This window comes from Vicia villosa, linkage group LG1 (genome assembly GCF_029867415.1).
Source record: "Vicia villosa cultivar HV-30 ecotype Madison, WI linkage group LG1, Vvil1.0, whole genome shotgun sequence".
NCBI lineage: Eukaryota > Viridiplantae > Streptophyta > Magnoliopsida > Fabales > Fabaceae > Vicia > Vicia villosa.
The window spans coordinates 15,106,860-15,129,726 of NC_081180.1; the positions used below are offsets into that span (position 1 = coordinate 15,106,860).

The 22,867-nt window shown below is 31.9% G+C and overlaps 3 protein-coding genes, 1 long non-coding RNA gene and 1 pseudogene across 4 annotated transcripts; 4 read left to right on the forward strand and 1 right to left on the reverse strand.

Annotated features, from left to right (window-relative positions):
• Window positions 1-5,613: 5,613 nt before the first annotated feature.
• LOC131601527 (pathogen-associated molecular patterns-induced protein A70-like) lies at window positions 5,614-6,567 on the reverse strand. The gene has a single exon (XM_058873375.1). The coding sequence runs from the start codon at window positions 6,484-6,486 to the stop codon at window positions 5,818-5,820; it is 669 nt and encodes a 222-aa protein (XP_058729358.1). The 5' UTR covers window positions 6,487-6,567; the 3' UTR covers window positions 5,614-5,817.
• A 3,651-nt stretch (window positions 6,568-10,218) lies between these two features.
• On the forward strand, window positions 10,219-10,956 carry LOC131601533 (pathogen-associated molecular patterns-induced protein A70-like). Its single transcript, XM_058873385.1, has one exon. The coding sequence runs from the start codon at window positions 10,248-10,250 to the stop codon at window positions 10,914-10,916; it is 669 nt and encodes a 222-aa protein (XP_058729368.1). The 5' UTR covers window positions 10,219-10,247; the 3' UTR covers window positions 10,917-10,956.
• A 2,529-nt stretch (window positions 10,957-13,485) lies between these two features.
• Window positions 13,486-13,927, forward strand: LOC131601543 (uncharacterized). The gene is made up of 3 exons (XR_009283680.1): window positions 13,486-13,567; window positions 13,648-13,775; window positions 13,854-13,927. It is a non-coding gene; the product is annotated as an uncharacterized LOC131601543 (long non-coding RNA).
• A 148-nt stretch (window positions 13,928-14,075) lies between these two features.
• LOC131651305 (uncharacterized) lies at window positions 14,076-15,431 on the forward strand. The gene is made up of 6 exons (XM_058920996.1): window positions 14,076-14,174; window positions 14,281-14,438; window positions 14,531-14,651; window positions 14,761-14,952; window positions 15,082-15,138; window positions 15,258-15,431. The coding sequence occupies exons 1-6, from the start codon at window positions 14,076-14,078 to the stop codon at window positions 15,429-15,431; spliced, it is 801 nt and encodes a 266-aa protein (XP_058776979.1).
• Window positions 15,432-16,878: 1,447 nt separating this feature from the next.
• LOC131651380 (uncharacterized) lies at window positions 16,879-22,558 on the forward strand (annotated as a pseudogene).
• Window positions 22,559-22,867: the final 309 nt, after the last annotated feature.

Sequence of the window (22,867 nt, forward strand, 5' to 3'; positions counted from 1 at the left end):
TGTATTTGGGCATGTCTTTTACATACCTTCTTTCATTATCTTTTAAACAAACCAATGTGTCACGGCCATCTAAGTCCTTAGCTAGTATATGTTTGTGAAACCCACACATAACCGTAACATTTCAACTGCTTTCACTTGGCACAAATATCAGCATAAATGGCCATTTCTCTTTCATACTATAATTGCCTTCAATCACATTCCGCTTCTTAAAATTTCCTCCTGTCTCACAACCCATAAACAACTTATATTTTTCCCTCTGATCCCATTTGAGGTATCAAAACGAATAGTAACAACAATAATACCATGTTGTTTATCAATGGACTGTGCCCATGTCAAAACATCAGCGCAGGAAGAAAATATATGTCATTTACAAAATATACAGAAGAAATTATCAAATGCCAAAAATATCATAAGCATATTATTTTTTGAATAAGTTGAAAATTAACACATGTATGAAAATATACCATGTCAGTGGTGAAAAACTAAGTAAAATCTGCACGGGAACCATCAGGATCTGAACCGCATAAGTGAAGCATTATGAACTACCTGATTTTTTGGTTTTTGCTAAAAACTTGAGTTTTCAAAAATCCGATATACCGGATTTTTCCAAAAGTATGGTACTTTCCAACTTTTCCCAGATTTTTTAAAATACTTGGTAAGAATACAACTAGAATAAAGAAAATTCTGAATTTTTCCTAAAGTGCTGGTCAAACTTCAAGCAACTTACGAATTTTTCCAACAAATATGGTAAAACTTCATAAGATTTCCGAATTTTTCCCAAAAATCCAATAAAACTTCAAGAAAATTCTGGATTTTTCCAAAAAATCCGATAAGAACTCATATTGAATTTAATATTTTTGATAAAAATGCATAAAATCCCGCTCTTGCGCAAAATTGTTTTACTGAATATTTCAATATTATTATCGGATTTTTTCTTTTTACCAGATTTACAGAAAGAATTTTTTTACTGAATATAAAATTTTGAAAGATAAATAATGTGAAGAATATTTTTTTCATTACAAAAAAATGCGGGGTTGCTTAGGGGTGTGAAAAAAAGTGTGCAAAATAAAATTACTCTAACCCAAATGTATAACCAAACTGCTCCATTTTTTAAAGGGTTAAATAGTGTCCACCCTCCTGCCAAAGTAGCGAGATTCAGTTTTCCCCCTTATTAAAAAAAAATTTAGCCTTCGCCCCTTAGAAAACAAGATTCTGTTTCCAGACACCCCCTATCCCTTGTTTGGCTGGCTGGGCTGGGAAGAATCTTGCTGACTGGGCGCCATAATCCTTGTTTGGCTGACTGGGCGTATGACATGGCTGCTGCATTTGGAAAGCTTGAAAAATTGCAAATTAATAAGTTGCAAAACTGGGATTCGAACCCAAGTAACCAAGGCTAAATTGCTGCAAGCTTACCACCAGACCATGCATGTTTAGTTGCTTAGAATTGTAATGGAGAATTTCTGTAGAGAATTTCTTGTTCCATCCGGCAAGGGTAAAAAATTCTTAAAAACCCAAAAATGCCATTCAGAGGTGTATGTTCGAATGCATCCCAAATCAAAGTATTTTTGGTGAAGCATGTCCAAAATATCTCAATATTTAATTTTAAATTTTTAGAGATGCATTTTCAAAATAATATAATATTTAATAAAAAATTAAAATTAAAGTGTATCAATTATAATAATTATATTATTAATTATATTAATCAAGATATATAATTAAATATATACCATTTTAATTTAATAGTTTTTTTTTAAAATTCAAACACAATATTTATATTATTAATTGAATCAAACTTTTAAAAAAGTCTCAGTTAGAGTCACAAACTCAGTTATAGACATCACAAACTCCATTTATATTATAAATTTAAATATTCTTTTTTTTGATATTATAGTCAATATTAAATTTAAATTCAAAGTGTATTGAATTATATACTTATAAAAATTAGCTGATAATTAAATTTTATAATTATATAATTAAATACAAGGGAATATTAAAATACAAGGTAATTAAAGAATATTATATAATTTATAATAATTAATTATTCAAAGTTTATATTATTAATTGAATCAACGCTTTAAAAAAAAGTCTCAATTAGAGACATCACTAACTCAGTTAGAGACAGCACAAACTCTGTTTATATTATAAATTTAAATCTTATTTTTTTTTTTGATATTATAGTCTATTAAATTTAAATTCAAAGTGTACTTAATTATATAGTTATATAAATTAGTTGATGGTTAAATTTTATAATTATATAATTAAATACAAAGGAATATTAAAATACAAGGTAATTAAAGAATATTATATAATTAATTATTCAATTAATAATATAAATATTGTATTTGAATCTTAAAAAAAAATTATTGAATTATAATGATATATATTTAATTATTTATCTTGATTTATATAATTAATACAATTGATACATCTTGATTTTAATTTGTTTAACAAATATTAAATTATTTCAAAAATGCATGTTCGAAAAAATCTTAAGACTAAATATTGAGATATTTAGAAAATGTATTTTCGAAAACAGCCTTTTCGAAAAAAAAATAAAAATGAATTTGATGAATTCGGAGAAACATCTCCGAAAATACTTCTAAAACATGAAATGTAGTGCGTTTGGAGAAACAAATTAAAATCAGAAATCCTTAAGAAAAAATATATAGGTGAAAAAATGAATTACGTCAGAAATCTTTAAAAAAAATAGAGGTGAAAAAAATTCTCATAATAGTACTACTCCTTCCGTCCCAAAATAAGTGTCACGCTTAAGAAAATTTTTATCCCAAAATACTTGGCATTTTAGATTACCAATACAATTTTATATTTAATTCTTCAATTGTACCCTCTAATAAATAATCTTAATTTATTATTTTCTCACTTAACATTAACATTATTGCTAATTTGAATACATCAATAGTTAATGAGGATAATTTGATAAAATTATTATTCTTTCTTTCACTTATTATGTTTATTAATCTGTGTAAAATGTTTAATTGTGACAAATAATATGGGAAAGTTGGAGTAAAATATAACATCAAGGTGGTCAGTTAATGATGAAAATGATAAATCCGTATCCATATCAAAATATGGTTTAACTAATGAATACCTACATTTCTTTCTCAATTAAATTTATTTCAGATGTTTTTTTTTCTTTCAAATATTACTACCCAGTTCGGTGACGCGCAAGATGAGCCACTAAGACAGGAACCACACATGTTGCTCTCCTTCCCAAAATCTCTAAGAATAGCCTTAATACACCACAAATTATCTAGAGTTAGATCAGCCAAAAGAATGACATCAACAACATATTATAGATGAGACACTATCAATCCATCATTACCAACTCTAAAGCTAGACTAAAGACGATGATCCTATGCCCTCCCAACCAGACCACTAAGCCCCTCAGCCACTAACAAAGAAGGAAATGGGCTAGAGGATCCTCTTGCTTTATACACTTTTGGATGTTAATTTCTTAGGTAGAACACTCGTTAACCAACACCATGAGGTTCCATGTAAAGATACAATCTTCCATCCAACACCTCAATTTCTCACTAAAACTGAATCTGATCAACATATATTCTAGAACATTCTAACTAACTGAATCATATGCTTTCTGAAAATACACCATAAGGATAAGGCAAGGTCTTTTAGATTTTTTGACCAGTTCAACCACCTCATTAATAGTCACAACTACATCCACCAACATTCACCCCATAAGAAAGGTTGATTGGTTAGGAAAATGAGTTTTTCCATCACAACCTCGAGTCTGGTGGCCAACACTTTAGCCACCAATTTATAGAGGGATCCGACCAGAGAAATTGGCTGGAAATCTCCAAGACGGGAGGGAGAATTAACCTTGGGGGTCAATGTCACAAAATAAGAAGCAAAACTATGAGATAGAGATGCAAAGCGATGAAATTGCTCAAGTATGAATCCCACATAAACTCTAAGAAGATTCTAGAATCTCTTGATAAAGGAGAAGTTAAAACCATCTGGGTCTGGAATTTTATCGTCCTCACACTATGACTCTGGCATAACAAGCTCCTGGAAAGAAAAGGGAATCGAAAGGAAAAAAGTTATCTTCCTCTGATAGAGACCAGAAGACAACATCATCTAGACGGGATTTACCAACTTCGAGTTCTCTAAAAATCTCAGTAACATGACTCACAACCTTTTGCCTAATACCAGATACCTCTTCAATCCAAATCTCAATCCAAATCTCACAAACCTTCAATTCTAAAGATTTTGGACCCCATAACTGATTATTATATTCCAGGATAATCGCGTAATGATCAGAGACGTCCCTCGGGAGAGCCCATCGAGAGGCGTCCCCTCAACAATCCCACCAACACTAAAAATCATAATCATATCTATCCTACTAACCACCTCTAAGCTTACCAGATAGACACTAGTTAAAGAATATCATGCCAAATGTTCAATTCACTAGTTAAAGAATGTCATGCCAAATATTGTGTGAAGCATATTATAAGAAATTATAAATACACTAATGAAAAATTGAAAAATTAAAAAATATTTGAAAAAATACATCACTAATAATGTTCTAGATTAGATTATAGGCCCAAACACACGTATATCAATTTATTTCAAATAAAATATGCACATTTACAAATTAATTAATAGTTTAAGAAGCATTCTTTCAGGTGTAATACAACTATCAAAGCATCATTTCGATTTCAATATTCCTAAGTTTTTGCTAGCCACTAAACAAAACTTTTTCCAAGAATAAAAGAATTGACTTGTGTGGTGGATCAATTGCATGGCTATGAATTTACAAATTTTGTGTTCCGTTTATCTAAAATACACTTAATTTTAAGTTTTTGTTTTGAGTGTAATAGCAAACCAGAATAATAATATTTTGGTTTTTGCAAACATCTTTTAAAATGTATCAAATCTTTAACTATAAAATTATTAATCTCCAAAATGCATTCTCGTTTATGGTTTGCCACTATATTCTTTTGATTTTGCAACCAACTCACTTGAAAACCAATTTAAAACTAAAACCGGTTTTGATTCAATTTGAAACAAGTTATAAATTGTAAACTGGTTTTTGTGATAAATGATTTGATTTATAAACCATAACCATACAAATAAATTAGTTTATAATTTGATTACCATGCACACCTTTAGAGCTTCCGGATCAAGGAGAGGCGGTGAAGATAAAACTTCCTCGATTTACCTTCCTTTAGATTATACTTAGCCTAATCAAGTACAGTAATATTCATAAACAAAATATACATATTTACTATATTTGTACAATTTTTCTTAATATAGATCAATTATATATGTATTTTTTTAAGTATTGAGGATTTATTTTTTTAGAAATTACAGGAACACTCTCTTTTCAACACTTTTTTAAAATAATCATTCTTATATTGGTTGAAATATATGTGAGTCCTATATTTTTTGTGGGGCTTATTTCTAAAGTGTGGGACTCATATACGTTTTAACCAATAATAAAATGAATAATAAAATAAGTGTTTCAGAGATTATTAAAAAGAGAGTGTTGCTTACCTTGCTTTCTTTTAATAACATAGATGGATTATTATATTATATTAATACTAAAAATAACTATAAATCATTTCTCTAAAACAAATCTACCAATGCCCTGAACAAAATATGATCACAGTTCTGGATAGAGAAATAAAGATTTATACATGAGTTATATACCAGCTTTTTGTATTTATGCGCAAATTCAACTTCTATTCAAACAATCTAGTTTCTATTTTACAACAACATTATTTTTTCCTTCTTTTTATAAACATTATTTTGCATCGTATCCATGACCAACTACCACTATTCAAAAGGAAGTGTAAGAAGAGTGTTTCTGTAACGGATTAAAGAATTAAGCCTCTGCAACTTCAGCTGCTTCTTAAACATGTTGATAAAATCATCAGCTTTTGCATCAACCCCTTCTTCTTCTCCACACGTCGTCGTTTCACTTCTCGCCATCGCGGTCGCAGGTCTCCTTCTCTCCAACGCTTCTTCATCCTCTTCCTCCTCCCAGTCCAACGTCATTGAACACTCTTTCTCGCTCACCGATCTCTTCAGTTCCACCTCCCTCTTCTCCTCATCACCCGAATCACAAACCAGTTTTGGATCAAGTTTTGTTACTGAGTTTTCGGTTTCGGGTTGAACGTAATGTGTTTTTACGTGTGGTGGTGGGAGTTTATGAAGGGAGAGATTGAAGGAAACTACACGCTTTAAGATGATAGATGGTATTTGAACGAGTTGGGGTTGAGTGGACTCGGGTTCTGTAATACTAGATGTTTGTTCTTGGTGATTGTAGTAGTGACGGGTATTAAAGGATTTGACTCGTTGAATGATTTTGATTTTGGGAGCAGCATTGAAGCAAGAAACGAGAGCTATGGTACCTATGACAAGGTTTACAAGGATGAAAAGAGGTGAAGGTGCAAACCAAGTTGCTATTGCTATGAAATTACTGCCAGTTATGGAGTCTGTCATATTGTGGTTTAGAAGGTTTCAGTATGTTGGACTGTTGGTTGGTGAGAGAAATGAAAGAAATAAATGGAGGGTGTAATATAGAGAAAGGTGGGGTCTCTCTAGGAAAGAAAAAAGATACTGTTAAATATCATCATCATCATGAGCCACTTGTTACTGTATTTCAGTTTTCTTGCCGACGTAAAATTTCAATCAAAATTTAATATTGATGTTATTTTTATTTTTGAATAATCTCAATTTTTCAATTCTAGTCAAAAAGCTTGGAAAATAATCCAACACAAACTTTATTTATAGTACTAATAAAAGATATCCAGCCGAAATAGTAATATTTAAATCCAAAACAAAGGAATGTTGGGAGACATTCTCTCTTGACACTTTCATCATTCAATTACATTACATAAATAAAGTTGGGCTTTTTGGCTTTGTACGTGGTTGCCAACTTTCTTTATGATTATACAATTACGTTGATAGGTGAATTCTTATTTACTCAATTTAAAAAGTTTGATAAAGTTATCTTTAGTATAAAATACATTGAAAACATTAAACAATTATTTTATATAATAGATAATTAAATACATAAAAATTAAATGGTATCATCTCATTGGTGGAAGGTACACTACACCCATCTTTGAGTTGTGGAATTGTTTGTGCGTGTTTTCTTCTATTTAATAATAGTTTTCTATTCAATAGTGAATTTTGTTATATAGAAATAGGTGAAAAATTATGGAAAATGTCTTGTTGCTAAGTTTGACATCTCGCATCATTTTAATCGATATATATATATATATATATATATATATATATATATATATATATATATATAAATATATATATATATATAAAAACTAATTTTATTTATTATTTAAAAATTATTTTTTAAGAATTAATAATACAAAGGGTGCTTGAAAGCTGTTGGCTTCAATACCACCCATGAGAGAAGGTGTTGAAGGAGTGTACTCATTGGTGTATATTACTCCAAACAAAAATAGGAAGTAGGCGTGAAATATCATCTAAGAAATAGAATTAAACATTACATAAAACATTAAGTCAAAGATATATACACTTATCATCCTGTATGTGTTTGTATGTGGAGTATTAAGGAAGCACTATAATGTGGTCTATTCTCAAGTCGGTGTTTTCATTTGTATCCACATATTTTATAGTCATCTATCTACTCTTTCTAAATAGGCCCCTCAATAGCATCGTTCACCCATCCACATGCAGCCTATCGTAGGTAAAGCATCGCTTCATTTTTTCCACACTTCATAATCATCTATGGTGGTCCAATGCCCTACATTTTTCAAAAGAAATAAAAGATTCTAATTGAAAAAGTTGATAGTGTTTTAAGGCTGCATTTATTAGAGCCCTAAAAATGATTTAATGGCTAACCTTTATCATTTTAAGTAAAAGATACGTTTTTATTGGACATATAAAAAAAATTCATTATAATAAAATAATGAAGGATCCTATATAATTTTTTTTAAAAATTATTTAAAATAATAAATATAAATTAAAAAAAACTTGTATTGATACAAACATAAATCCTTAAAACAACTAATAAGAAGAAGTTTTTTAAAAAAATTTATTTAAAATTTAATTTCTTTTTTATTTGAATTTATGAGGTTGTTGAGATTGTAGGAGAAAAAAAATTATTTTTATTTTTTAATTAATAAAAATTGTGATTAATTATTTATAAACCACATGTTATATTTATTTTTATATAAATATTTTTTTTATAGATTAATCATGATATTTCCGACTTTTCTTATTAGAATTTTCCCTTTTTGTGTTTCATTTTAGAAGTGGGAATGAAGCAAGCCTAATATAACCTCAATACACATATTCAAAAAAGCTAATGACAACAAGTTGTATTGAAATCCAATTTAGATCAATTATTTCTAGTTGAAGTATGTTAGGATAGAAGAAGAATTCAAAGAGAACAAGTTATGAAATTAGTAGTTGAACGATGTCCGAGTGATTACAAGCATAAACAATTATTTTATATAGGTTTAACCTTCTAATTGGTTTACTTCTAACGCAAGTAAAATAGTAGTCAAAGTTATTTAACCATATTTACCTTGTAACAACCATAAAAGCTAACTAATTGGCATGTTTGAATTGAAAACTAAAACTCCCTCCCAATTCTAACTATCTAAAGTTACATTTTTAATTTCTCTCCTTAACATTAAAAATCGATCTCTCATGATAGCTTTGGGAAACAAGTTTGTTAATTGTAGTTATGTAGATAACTTGATTTTGCAAGGTTATTTTTAGGTGATATGTCTTTAATAAAGACAACATTTTAATCACAACTAATATGTAAAGATGACAACTAATGTCAAAGTCAAACACAAGCGGTTAATATATTACGGTTTGATGAATTTGACTATCCGATAATGGCAACCAAATAGAACATAACTTAAGCCTCATATCAAGTGAGCTCAAACAAATGTCTACAAGAAAGAAAACATCCGACAAAATCTTTAAGTACAAGAAAGCCCTATCTTAATTTATCTGAGTGAATAAAATGTAAGGGCGTTCTCGTAAAAATGCGAGGCTAAATCACACACACGACGATAATGAAGGAAATCGTCATCATCATAATTATGAATTTCTTGAAACATTTGTATAATTTTTTTGAAATTAGAGTGGGAAGTGCATAACAAATCATCTCAATACTTCTTCACTTACAAATTTAAGCACCAGTCCATTTGTTTTATCTTTAAAAAAAAAATTTCTTTGTATTTTTAAAAATGTTTTTCAAAATATTATAATTTTTTCTATTTTTTCTAAATTGAAATACTAATTTTGACATCCTATAGTATAAACATACATTATTAAAGATCAAAACATAATCGAGATCGCAATATTTTAAAAAGTTTTATTTCAAAAATAATTTTTATGAAAAACTATTTCAACTAACTTCAAAATTTAATAATTTTTTTAAAATTTTGATATAAAAAGATTCAATAAAATAGTAAAATATATAAAATTAAATTTAAAAAATAATTATTCAAACTAAATTTTCATTTAAGTTTTTTATGATAAATTTCTTTTTAAATTTATTTTATACAAAAATATTTAAAACGATAAAACTCAATTTAAAATAGTTAAATGAACCGAGTCCTATATCATCTTGGTCGAGTCGAGTTTGGTAGTCCCCAAATCATCTTTAAAAGTAGTTTATCTGCATTCACATTATCACATCAATTCCTCAATTCAAGATAAAATTTCTTTGGATTTGAAGATAATTATACCATCATTGAGGAAGCTTCCGGCCACATACAAGACCCAAAAACCAACTTGTTTCATGAATTGTCCTTGAGTAATGAAAGTGTCAAGAGAGAATGTCTCCAAACATTCCAACTGTTTATCCATCGCAAGATTTTGATATGGGGACATCTAGATAATTGTTTTGGATATTATTCCAAGTTTTTTTTTTAAGTAGAATTGAAAATTTTGTCAAAAGAATAACATTTGATTCAAGTGTTTCGTCGACATCGTAACAAAAGGACAACCTGCCAAAAGACGTAAACATCGACACAAAAAACTGAATTACACTAACTAGTAACAAGTATTCATGGACAAGACAGCACTACAGTAACAAGTGGCTCATGAATCATGATGATATTTATCAACAGTATCTCTTTTTCTTTCCTAAAGAGACCCTTTATTTCTCTATATTAGGGCCTCCATTAATTTCTTTCATCTCTCTCAACAACCAACACACTACTACACATAAAGAAACCTTCTAAACCACCAATATGACAGACTCCATAAGTGGTAGTAATTTCATAGCAATAGCAATCTGGTTTGCACCCTCTCCCCTTTTCATCTTTGTAAACCTTGTCATCGGTACCATAGCTCTCGTTTCTTGCTTCAATGCTGCACCCAAAATCAAAATCATCCAGCGTGTCAAGTCCTTTAATACCCGTCACTACTACAATAATCACCAAGAACAAACATCTAGTGTTACAGAACCCGAGTGCACTCAACCCCAGCTCGTTCAAATACCATGCATCTTAAAGCATGTAGTGTCCTTCAATCTCTCCCTTCATAAACTTGCACCACCTCACGTAAAAACACATTACGTTCAACCAGAAACCGAAAACTCAGTAACAAAACTTGATCCAAAACTGGTTTGTGATTTGGGTGATGAGGAGAAGAGGGAGGTGGAACTGAAGAGATCGGTGAGCGAGAAAGAGTGTTCGATGACGTTGGACTGGGAGGAGGAGGAGGATGAAGAAGCGTTGGAGAGAAGGAGGCCTTCAACCACGATGGCGAGAAGTGAAACGACGACGTGTGGAGAAGATGAAGGGGTTGACGCAAAAGCTGATGATTTTATTATCATGTTTAAAAAGCAATTGAAGTTGCAGAGGCTTAATTCTTTAATCCGTTACAGAAACACTCTTCTTACACTTCCCTTTGAATAGTGGTAGTTGTCCATGGATACCATGCAAAATAAAAAAAGAAACTATAATGTTTGGATCGATGTTGAACTTGATTAGTATAAAGTTAGTGTTAGTTGAAACAGTAGTTAACTTACTCATGTATAATACATCTTTATTTTAACATCGAGAACTATGATATTTTGTTCAAAGTAGGTGTTTGTAGATTTTTTTTGAGAAAATGATCTAAAGTTCTGTTATTATTTTTTTTGTATGCAAGAAGTTGATTAACTAGAGTATTAGAAATACTCAACCTTGATTATAAAACAAGAGATAAAACTCAACAAAAACAGGAGAGATAAAAAACCAATTGAAACTTAGATTAAAAGTTCTAACGGAGCTTTGCAAAAATCATAAAAATTACAATTGGATATAGTATTATCTCCTATAAATGACCACCTCCAAGTCGATACTTTGATGTTTCAAACAATATATGTTAAATTGAATTTATCATTATCAAATAAATTACTGTGATAACCCCTAGGTTGTTAAAAGAAATATACTCGGTAGTTTAAGAAAACATGTATATATTTCTGTTTTATTGTCATCCCCTCATTTTTCAACAACTTTCTCGTCCTTCTCTAAACTTTTCACATCTTTTTTTTAATGTTATTCTAGTCATCAAATACAATATCAAAAATATAACATAAAAATAATATTCAAAGAATATCATAATGAAATGAGTGGCAAACTAGTGAACACGACAACATCAAACATCTTTGAAATTAGTTAACAGTATATCAGAAACAAACAACATGTGTAGGTAATCAAAAGTTATAGTTCATAGGGAGAAAAATCAAATTCAGCAGAGAAAACAACTATTACACTGATAATACAAGAGTTGTTAGAAGAAAAAACTCATTTCCCTTAATTAGCAGGTGATGTAACAATATTTCAGAGTGGTTGGAATGTAGAACATGTACAACTACACATGATTACCTAACTATTGATTTTTCTTCTGTCCCATATTTCTCTACCTGGACAGATTCTAAGGAGTAACTTAAAGACTATACTATTAGACCAAGATATACCATGAGGTACTTCAATATAAAGTGACAATATGGTATAGAGTAGGAGCCACATTACAGTTGCTATTTAAATATACCATGTGCAAAATTAGTTGAAAATCCTATATCACAAATTTAACAAAGAAATCACTACCTCTAATGAATAATGAGAAATAAAACAAGAAATCGAAAAATCTCATATAACATTAAAGAAGGAGAATATAAATGATGATTTTTCCCAGTGCAAAGAAGAAGATGACACTGTTCATGCCGGCGCCATTGAAGCAGAGGAGAAGAAGAGTTACTGTTCACCACGTTGAGTTTGAAATTGTGAACAAAATGAAACTAAACCCTAGAAGGGTATTTTCGAAATTTTCAAAAAATTTAAGGATAACTTTGTAACTTTAGCATGAATGCAACTCCCTGTTTTTTATTTTCACTTTCTCTCTCATCTATCACATAATGGTTTTTTCTAGGGGAGGCAAAATAGATGCATCAATACTATACTAAGAAAGGTAAAGCCTCTGTTAATTACATTCTAATCCCATAATTATCCATAGATTACTTTCATTTCAAGGATAAAAGTGTCATTACAAATATGTTGATTCTGTCATTAATGTATTAAGTATTTTCATTAATTATTTTTGATGTTTTTACGTGTTTGATGCAGCAGACATAATCATCACACAAGCTGCTACCATTTGGTCCAATATCCAATGCCTTCCATGCGCCAGCTTTGAACCTTTCCAACTTCTGAATTCAATTTTTAACAACTTCCAATGAATCCTTCCAACTATTGCCCCTTCGGTTTCTTATACTTGCTCTATATCAATGTCATCCGTATAGACCCTCCCAAACATATTTCTTTCTCCAACTTAAACCCTAAAAAATTCGATTTTCTTTCTTTTCATCTTCAATGTCTCGCAGAACCGATTTCATACGTGATGTTGATGATTCTAAAGAAACATGGCGCCTTGCTGTTCGTATCAACGATCTCTGGACTGTCGTAAATAGTAAAGGTGTCGAGCATCTTGAGATGGTGTTGATTGATTCAAAGGTTGAATCATTATTTTGTGGGTCTTTGTATAGCAAGGGTTTCTTATTCATCTTCTGTATATTTTTTTTCGCTATCAGCTTATCTAATATTGTTCTGTTTGTTGTTTTTTTATTTAGGGAGATCGTATTCAAGCCTTGGTCCGTGGTGACCATACTTCGAAGTGGAAGCAGCTGCTGAAAGAGGATATGACCTGCGTCATTAATAATGGAAATGTTTATGAAAATGATTTCCAGTGGAAGCTGTGCGATCATCCAAAAAAATTTGTTTTCTTGAGCGGTACAACTGTTAAACCAGTTGACCTTAACAATATACCATCTGAGAAATATTTCTTTAAAGATTTCTCCGACATACTCGCGGGAGGATGTAACATGGACAGACTTCAAGGTATGTCAAAGATATTATGTTTGAATATATATTATGAGTTGCTTAATACATATTAAATCTCTGTAATAATTTATTGTTACAATCTTTTCATATTCAGATATCATAGGTGTGGTTGATGAGATTGAAAACTGCCAATCCAAGACAGGAGGAAAAAAGATTGTCATTTCTTTTAAACTCAAAGATTTGAGGTATATTTCGATAATACTGTCATACAGTATTCTTATTTTGCTGTTAATTACACATTTTGATGGCTATTTATAATTTGTAGTGGGAACATTGTAACTTGCACGCTGTGGGACACTTACGGAACCAGGTTTTTAAATTACTATAATGACGATTCAAAATGTGGAGCAATAGTCATTGTTCTAACTCATGCAATCATTAAGGATTCTCAGGGTAAATAGAGTGATCTTTTTATAATCAGAAATCATGAATGGATTTTTAATAAACTTATTAACTTTTTCTTTTTTGCAGTCTCTAATGGCTGGAGTGGCTCAAAACTGTTTATCAATGACGATATTGCTGTTATCAATGAATTCATGTCAAAGTATATCACAAATATTGTATTTTGTGTTTTTTTATATTAATTGTTGTGTTAAATAAGAATTCTACAACGTTTGATTCATGGTAATTGTGTTATTTTGTAGGCTGTCTGAATCTCAGAGGAATGAAAAACCATTGCAATCCACTCAGACGATGTCTTCTTGGTCTGGGTCAACCCAATACACAACTATTGATAAGTTTGTTTATAATGCCAAATGTATGTCGCTAGCTGAAGTGGCAAAGTTAAAACAGGTATAAGTCTGAGACCTTTTTTACATCGTACTGGTACATGGATTTTTATTTTTCCGAATCCATAAATTCCACATATGTCTTAATGAATAAAATTTTTGTTTGCCAGGAATCTGTCTGTGTAACTGTGGCTACTACTTTGAAATTTGCTGTTTCCAAATATGGATGGTTCTACTATGGATGCACCGGCTGCACTTTGAAGGCTCCCAATCCAGATAATCCGTTTAAATGTGGATGTGGTGAAAATGTTGTGAAACCTGTACCAAGGTGCTCTAAAGACGATGTTTAGGTTTTTCTTCCTTATTTTCATTTTTATATCCTAACTACTTATTAAATATATTTTTTACATCAAATGTTAGGCACAAGGTTGAGATTCATGTAATTGATGGAGAATCCAAGTTCCGCTTTGTATTTTGGGATACTGATTGCTTTAATATCATTGGAAAAACAGCCGACGATATGCGCAAATCCATGATAGAGGTTTTTAGTTATGAATAAAAATTTACCTTATGTGATTATAATATATGTTTTCATATTTTAATTTCGAATCTAAATCTGGCATAATCTATTTTCTATGCTTCCTTTACAGAATGGTGAAGATGATCCTATGGTCTATCCAGACGAACTTGACGTACTTTTGAAAAAGAGATTTGCTTTTAGAGTTAAAGTGCAGCCAAACTTCAATCAAGGATCCGTTCAGAAACTTTTAACAGATGCATCTTCTGTTGATCAGATTTTAGAAAACTACATCAAACAGCAAGATGAGCAAACTAAAGACATTGTAGTCAATGAACCAAAAACACCAACACAGATACCTTGGTAGACACTGCTATATTTTTTCTAAGTTTTTCCATAACTGTTCGGCTATTATCGAATTTAATTCCTAATTTCTCCATTTTTTTTTCTTCAGAATTTCAACATTGCTGGTAAGGATCCAAGAAAGGAATATACCATTGATTTCTCAGCTGTAAGTACATATCAAACTCCTCAATCATTTAGCTAAACATTGCATTTTTAGAGTTTAATACATTAATTATTAAACACGTTGTTGTTAATTAAATATAATACATTTTTATTATCCTGTAGCATTCACTTTCGGCATGTGGAGAAAATGAACCCGAAATTAACAGTATAGTCACCCCAACAAAGGCGAAGTCAACAAGTGCACCAGACGGTGAAAATGAATGTGAGTTTGTCGGAGCTACACAGTACTCGGGTACCAAACCCCTAAAAAAAGTGAAGATAGAAGGAACCAACTGATATGTTGGTGATTAAAAAAGCACTTACTTTAAGCAGAATGTTCATTTTCAATTTTATGTTTTAAATTTTTGTTTAATATTTGGATAATCATATTTGGTTGTAGAAGTATGTTCCTTTCAAACTTGGTATTCCATAAGACCATCCCATTTTGGATAACATATGCTTATCAAGGTTTTATTATATTGCTTCTATTATTTACAACACCATGATTATTTTCAAATGTTGTCTTATATATACCGCCTGAAAAAAATATTCAAATCACGTTGGACAATATGCTTTATTAACACATGCACGTATGAAAACTAATAGGAGATTTTGAGTGTCTTCTTAATATAGTTTAATTCTGTTACAAGATTATTGTCATGAATTTATTTTATAAGCTAAAATAACATTTTTTGCATTCATCTTTTTGGGTTTAGAATAAAAATTCCCATATATAAAAATACACTATCAAGTCCCTTTTATAAATATTCAGTAACATGTCGCATATATAAAAACACAATATCAAACACTTTTTTGCAGCAAATTAATATAATATAAGGAGCTACCTTTATACGTGACTTTTCGTATTAATTTATATGTAAATTTGCCCTAAAAGCGCGATCAAAGGATAATTATTAATATGTAGTTTATGTTTTGTGCTATACGCAACTTTGGAGTGTCTTTTACAATATGCTTTATTAACACATGCATGTAAGAAAAATAATAGGAGATTTTGAGTGTCTTCTTAATATATTTTAATTCTGTTACAACAATATACTCATGAATTTATTTTATAATCTCAAATAATAATTTTTGCATTAATGTTTTTGGGTTTATAATAAAAATTACCATATATAAAAATACACTAACAAGTCGCTTTTATAAATATACAGTAACATGTCGCATATATAAAAACACACTATCAAACACTTTTTTGCAACAAATATTTTTTTGAGGAGCTACCTTTTAACGTAACTTTTAGTATTAATTTATATGTAAATTTGCCCTAAAAGCGCGAATATGTAGTATATGTTTTGTGCTATACGCAACTTTTGGTAGACCCATGTAACTAAAATGTCAAATAATATATATACTTAAGAGAATAAGGTATTATACATCTTAATACAATAATGTGTTCACCTACTTCATAACTATTGGTATTCCTTTGTTTTATAATGTAGCAAAATAAATTAAATAGCTGTCAGTGATGTCATATAGGGTTAATTTTAATAATTGCAAGCTAAAATAATTGTGTTACGTATTAATAATGACATTTCGTTTTTTCATGCTAGCTATTCATTGATGGCGTGCATATTTTGTTAAAGCATGCTCTTCCCCTTAATGATTTCGTCAACATAAAATGAATCTTGAGTAACAACATGTCATCTATATATTACACTTAGAATACTGCAGATGCTCATAAACATATTAAATAGAGTTTGGTAATCCATCTGTGGATTTTAATATGGATGATGAGAATTTAATATTTTTACGTCAGATCAACAAAATGAAAGCTGCTAAGGCAGGGTTTAATAGAATGAATGTCCTCAGGCAGAAGAAGGCAAAGCGGTTGAAGAGAGCAAACAAAGAGAACGAGTGTTTCTTCTCTCCATCTTCCGTCCAACAATCTTCGTCGTTCCGAACACCTTTATCAACAATAACTATGAATACCATCAACATTTCCTCATCATATTCACCTAACCACTTTCAACCATCTTCTTCAAGTCCCCAACCTTCAAACAGATTTGGTCTGAATCTAACAAACAAAGATAATGACTTTTTCTTCTCTCCAATTTCCGTCAAACAATCTTCCTCCTTCCGAACACCGTTATCAACCATAACAATGAATACCATCAACGTTTCTGAGTCATCTTCACTTAACACATGTCAACCATCTTCTTCAAGAACTCAACCTTCAACTGTTGGGATTTTAAAATCTCGGAGACCCATCACATATCATACGAACGGGTTGGGTTTGAATTTGACAAAAAAATTTAACAGCACCGTTAGTGGTTCAAATGATCATCCTGAGGTTTCTGCATCTCCTGTCCCGGCCACGAACAATAGCAATTTATTTTCGGATTCATATGACAATAGTACAGAAAGTATATGAATATTAAGTACTTCTATCATTCATAACCCCTTATCAGATTGTAATTACCAAATAACATGCAATTTTTTTTTATGCTTCAGGTTTTGAAACGGACTCCGATATTGAATACCTGGATGAATGTTATAACATCTCTACAGACATGCATTCTGCAACGACTTCTTCAAATGGTAATGCATTCCCCTGTGCATGTTAAACTCATTATTATAGGATGTAATACTACAATAAAAATATTATACTCAAATACTTTTTATTTTTATAGGATACTACGATGTAGGAGACGCTAATTCTGTATGTCAACAATGCGGTGCGCAAATGTGGTATCTTGAAAGAAAGGAAAAGCATCGGAATAGATCTATTCCAAAATTTTCAATGTGTTGTCGAAATGGCAAGATTCAACTTCCATTTCTCAAGATGCCACCTAAATATTTGCAACATCTCCTATTTGACAGTGATACGGTTCAGTCTCGCAATTTCCCGCAAAACATACGAATGTATAACATGATGTTTGCATTCACATCTCCTGGTACTAAGATGGATAACCGTTTTAACAATGGAGGTGGTCCTCCTACTTTCCGTATTCAAGGGCAGGCCTGTCATAGAATTGGTAGTATGTTACCCATGCCGGGACAGACTCCAAAATTTTCCCAGCTATATATTTACGACACTGAACATGAAATACAACACAGGATTAATGGGATGAGGTATTTATTTGCCAATTATTTTTTGTTACGTCCATATTTGTTTGTTGAGACGTTTTCATAATTTTTTTAATTTTATTATGTAGAACAAAAACTGGCGTTGACATTGATATTGTTACAAAATTATCTCAAATGTTGTACGAACACAACGTACATGCTCAGTCTTTCCAAATGGCAAGAGATATTTTGTCTCAACGAAGCGTAACAGATTTGAAATTGAGACTTATTTCAGACAGAAATACTGATGGACGTATTTATAATCAGCCAACTGTTTCCGAGGTTGCCGCTTTGATAGTTGGTGATGTCGATACAGCTGAAAAAAGAGATATCATAATGCACAAACAGTCGGGCGATCTTCAAAGAATTGATGAGTATCATACTTCTTATCTTGGATATCAATATCCATTGCTTTTTCCATATGGCGAGGATGGATATAGGCCAAATGTGAAACATCGGGATCACGGTCACATTGTACGTTCCACCACACCAAACAGTCGTGATGAATTGGAATACGACGATGTTCCATGGGAGGAAGCTACAAAGAGAAACAGGCTAACGATAAGAGAATGGCTGGCATTCCGAATACAATCAAGACAGAACGAGGCACCGACACTGTTAAGAGCTCGAAGGCTATTCCAACAATTTTTAGTTGATGGTTATACAATGTTGGAATCGGAGAGACTTAGATGGCTTCGTAAAAATCAATCCAAATTAAGGGTTGGAAAATATCACAATTTGAATGAGTTAAATTCAAACAGTGTGACACAAGGCTCAAGCACCGGAAAAAGAGTAGTTTTGCCGTCTTCATATGTTGGCAGTCGTAGATATATGGATCAACTGTATTTTGACGGAATGGCAATTTGCAGCTATGTTGGTTTTCCTGACCTATTTATTACATTTACATGTAATCCAAACTGGCCGGAGATACAGCGTTACGTAAGACAATCAAACTTGAAACCGGCCGATCGTCCAGACATTATTTGTCGAGTATTTAAAATGAAGTTTGATGAGTTATTGTCCGATCTAACCAAGAAATCTGTCATGGGCAAGGTCCTTGCCTGTAAGTACATTTGCTTTCCTTCATTCTTCCAAACTTAAATTTTTCGTTTTAAATTGGTTCACATATTTAGATGCTGCAATTTAATTGGAAATATATGACATTTCATTAACAGATATGTATACCATTGAATTTCAAAAGAGGGGTTTGCCACATGCTCACATAATAATTTTTCTTCATCCGACCAACAAGTATCCAAATGCAGATGATATTGATAAAATAATTTCAGCCGAAATACCTAACGAGAATTCTGATCATGAGCTCTATAACTTGGTAAAGTCACATATGATACACGGTCCATGCGGAAGACTTAACCTAAATGCTCCGTGTACAAGGGATGGGAAATGTTCCAAGTATTTTCCAAAGGAATTCCGTCCTCAAACAATAGTCGATCAAGATGGCTTCCCTGTTTATCGAAGAAGAGACAATGGTCACACTGTGTTAAAGAATGGAATTCGGTTTGATAACCGTCACGTTGTACCATACAATTCAGGATTATTAAAGAAGTTTCGAGGTCACATAAATATGGAGTGGTGCAATCAAAGTTCTTCGATAAAGTATCTGTTTAAATACATCAACAAAGGTTACGACAGAATCACTGCTGCCGTTGTTAGGAATGATGAGGTGAGCCAAAATGCCCAAAAAAATATCGACGAGATTAAACAATATCTTGATTGCAGATATGTTTCTCCTTGCGAAGCATGTTGGAGAATATTCTCTTTTCCCATACATGGAAGAAAACCCGCGGTTGAGAGGTTATTTTTTCACTGCGAAGGAGAGAATTCTGTGTTTTACAGAGACATGGATCGCTTAGATACCGTGTTGGAAAAGCCAAGTGTCACAGAATCAATGTTTACTGCTTGGTTTGAGGCAAACAAAAAATATCCTGAAGCCAAGGAGTTAACATACAGCAAGTTTGTTGGAAAGTTTGTTTATGTAAAGAAAACAAGGGAATGGAAACCGCGGAAAAAGGGTTATACAATTGGTAGATTGGTATGGGTTCCTCCAAGCTCGGGTGAGTTGTACTATCTCAGAATGATGTTAACGCATGTAAAAGGTCCACAGAGTTACGAAGACATAAAAATAGTTAACAACAAGAGATGTAATTCTTTCCGCGATGCTTGCTTTGCTATGGGATTTTTTGGCGACGATAGGGAGTACATCGCTGCCATTGAAGAGGCAAGTCATTGGGGATCTGGGCATTATTTGAGGTTACTTTTTGTTCATATGCTACTATCAAGCAGCTTGAATAGACCAACACATGTTTGGAAAAAAACATGGCAATTATTATCGGACGGCATATTGTATGAACAGCGTAGAATCGCAAACAATAGAGGTTAGTATTCATCAATACTATATAAAAAAGAATATATAGAGCATGCAACCCATAACGCTATTGAATTATTTTTTGCAGAGTTGATTTTGTCAAATGAAGAATTGGTCAATTTGACATTGGTAGAAGTTGAAAAATTACTTCAAAAGAACAGGAAGAGTTTATCCGATTTTGTGGGAATGCCACAGCCAAATGGATATGTTGTTCAGCAATTAGGCAACAGGTTGATTTATGATGAACGTAACTACGACATCATAGAACAAAGTCAAGAATACAATACATTATATCAACATCTCACAGGTATTCGTGCATTTCATAAATTTCAGTTTTATCTGTTACCATTTTACGTATCTTATTTGTTGAAAACCGTAATATATAATTTATTACGATTATAATTAGATGAACAAAGAACTGTTTTTAACACTATTATCGGCGCTATCAATAACGAAAGAGGAGGTGTCTTTTTTCTGTACGGCTATGGCGGCACGGGAAAGACGTACATTTGGAGGACATTGGCGTCTTGCATTCGTTCGAGAAAACAGATTTGCTTGACTGTTGCTTCATCTGGTATAGCTTCTCTCTTGCTACCAGGAGGTAGAACAGCACATTCAATGTTCAAAATTTCAATCCCAATATTGGAGGAATCCATATGTGACATCCCAAAGAATACTGATCGAGCCGAGTTGCTTCGGTCAGCCAAATTAATTATCTGGGACGAAGCTCCAATGGCTAACAAGTACTGTTTTGAAGCACTGGATAAAACCCTTAAGGACCTTATGTCAGACACAAAGCCTTCCAAGTCTATTTTTGGTGGTAAAGTTGTTGTTTTTGGCGGGGATTTTCGCCAGATCCTTCCTGTTATTCCAAGGGGCAGCCGTTCTGACATCATTCACGCGAGCATCAACTCTTCATACATATGGGATCACTGCAAAGTTCTCAGACTAACAAAAAACATGCGTTTGTTGCAATCCACCACACCTTCAAGTTCAACAGAATTAGAAGAGTTTTCAAATTGGATTTTAGATGTTGGAGATGGAAAACTGGCTGAACCGAATGATGGATATGCAGATATTGATATACCAAAGGACATGTTGATATCCAATTTTGATGAACCGATAAAGGCAATTATAGATTCAACCTATCCTGACTTTCTGCAGAATTACAAAGATCCCCAATACCTTCAATGTAGAGCAATATTGGCTGGAACTTTAGAGACAGTTGATGTCGTAAATCGTTATGCGCTAGATATGATTCCAGGTAATTATAATATACGTTGTTGGAAAATGTTTATCAATTAAATCTTTTTACTGGTAAATTATATTTTTACATTCTGATACAATCTTTTGCCTTGATTGAAATTATGTAGGAGATGAAAAGATTTTTTTGAGCTCCGACTCAGTTGATCAAATGGACACTGATGCTTGCGATTCTTTTGATGCTTTGACAACGGAACTTTTGAACACTCTGACGGCATCCGGTCTTCCACAACACAGCATTAGACTTAAAGTTGGCACCCCTATAATGCTCCTGAGAAACATCGATCAATCTGAAGGGTTGTGCAACGGTACAAGACTCATTGTTACAAAATTGGCCGACCATGTTATAGAGGCAAGGATTATCTCCGGTAAAAATATCGGAAGTTCATTTTATCTTCCAAGAATGGATATCTCTCCAACACAATCACCCTGGCCTTTTAAATTAACAAGAAGGCAATTTCCAATCATTGTGTCCTACGCAATGACGATTAACAAGTCGCAAGGTCAGTCGTTAGACTATGTTGGGTTGTATCTGCCAAGGAATGTCTTCAGCCACGGTCAGTTGTACGTTGCAATATCAAGAGTGAAAAGCAAAAACGGTCTCAAGATACTAATCCACAACAAAGACAATGAAGCGGCAGACACTACCACCAATGTGGTATTCAAAGAAGTATTTGAAAATGTCTAATTATAATCCATTTAATTAGTATCATTTTGTAATCCAGTGCTGTTCAAATTGTCATGTGGATGATTATTGTAGTGTTGGTATTAAATTACAAATACTGAACCTGATAAATGCATCATCTGAGTTTTTTGGGTACATTCAAAAGCCCAACACACGGTTCCTTTCATATTTTAATAAAATTTCACATCTATTTTAAAGTTACCATATTCAAAAAAGGGTTAAGAATTAATATAATCTCTAAATCCAAAACAGAAGCCTACATATATCACACACACACCATTTGAAATTCTAAAACAGACAGAACAACTTAAA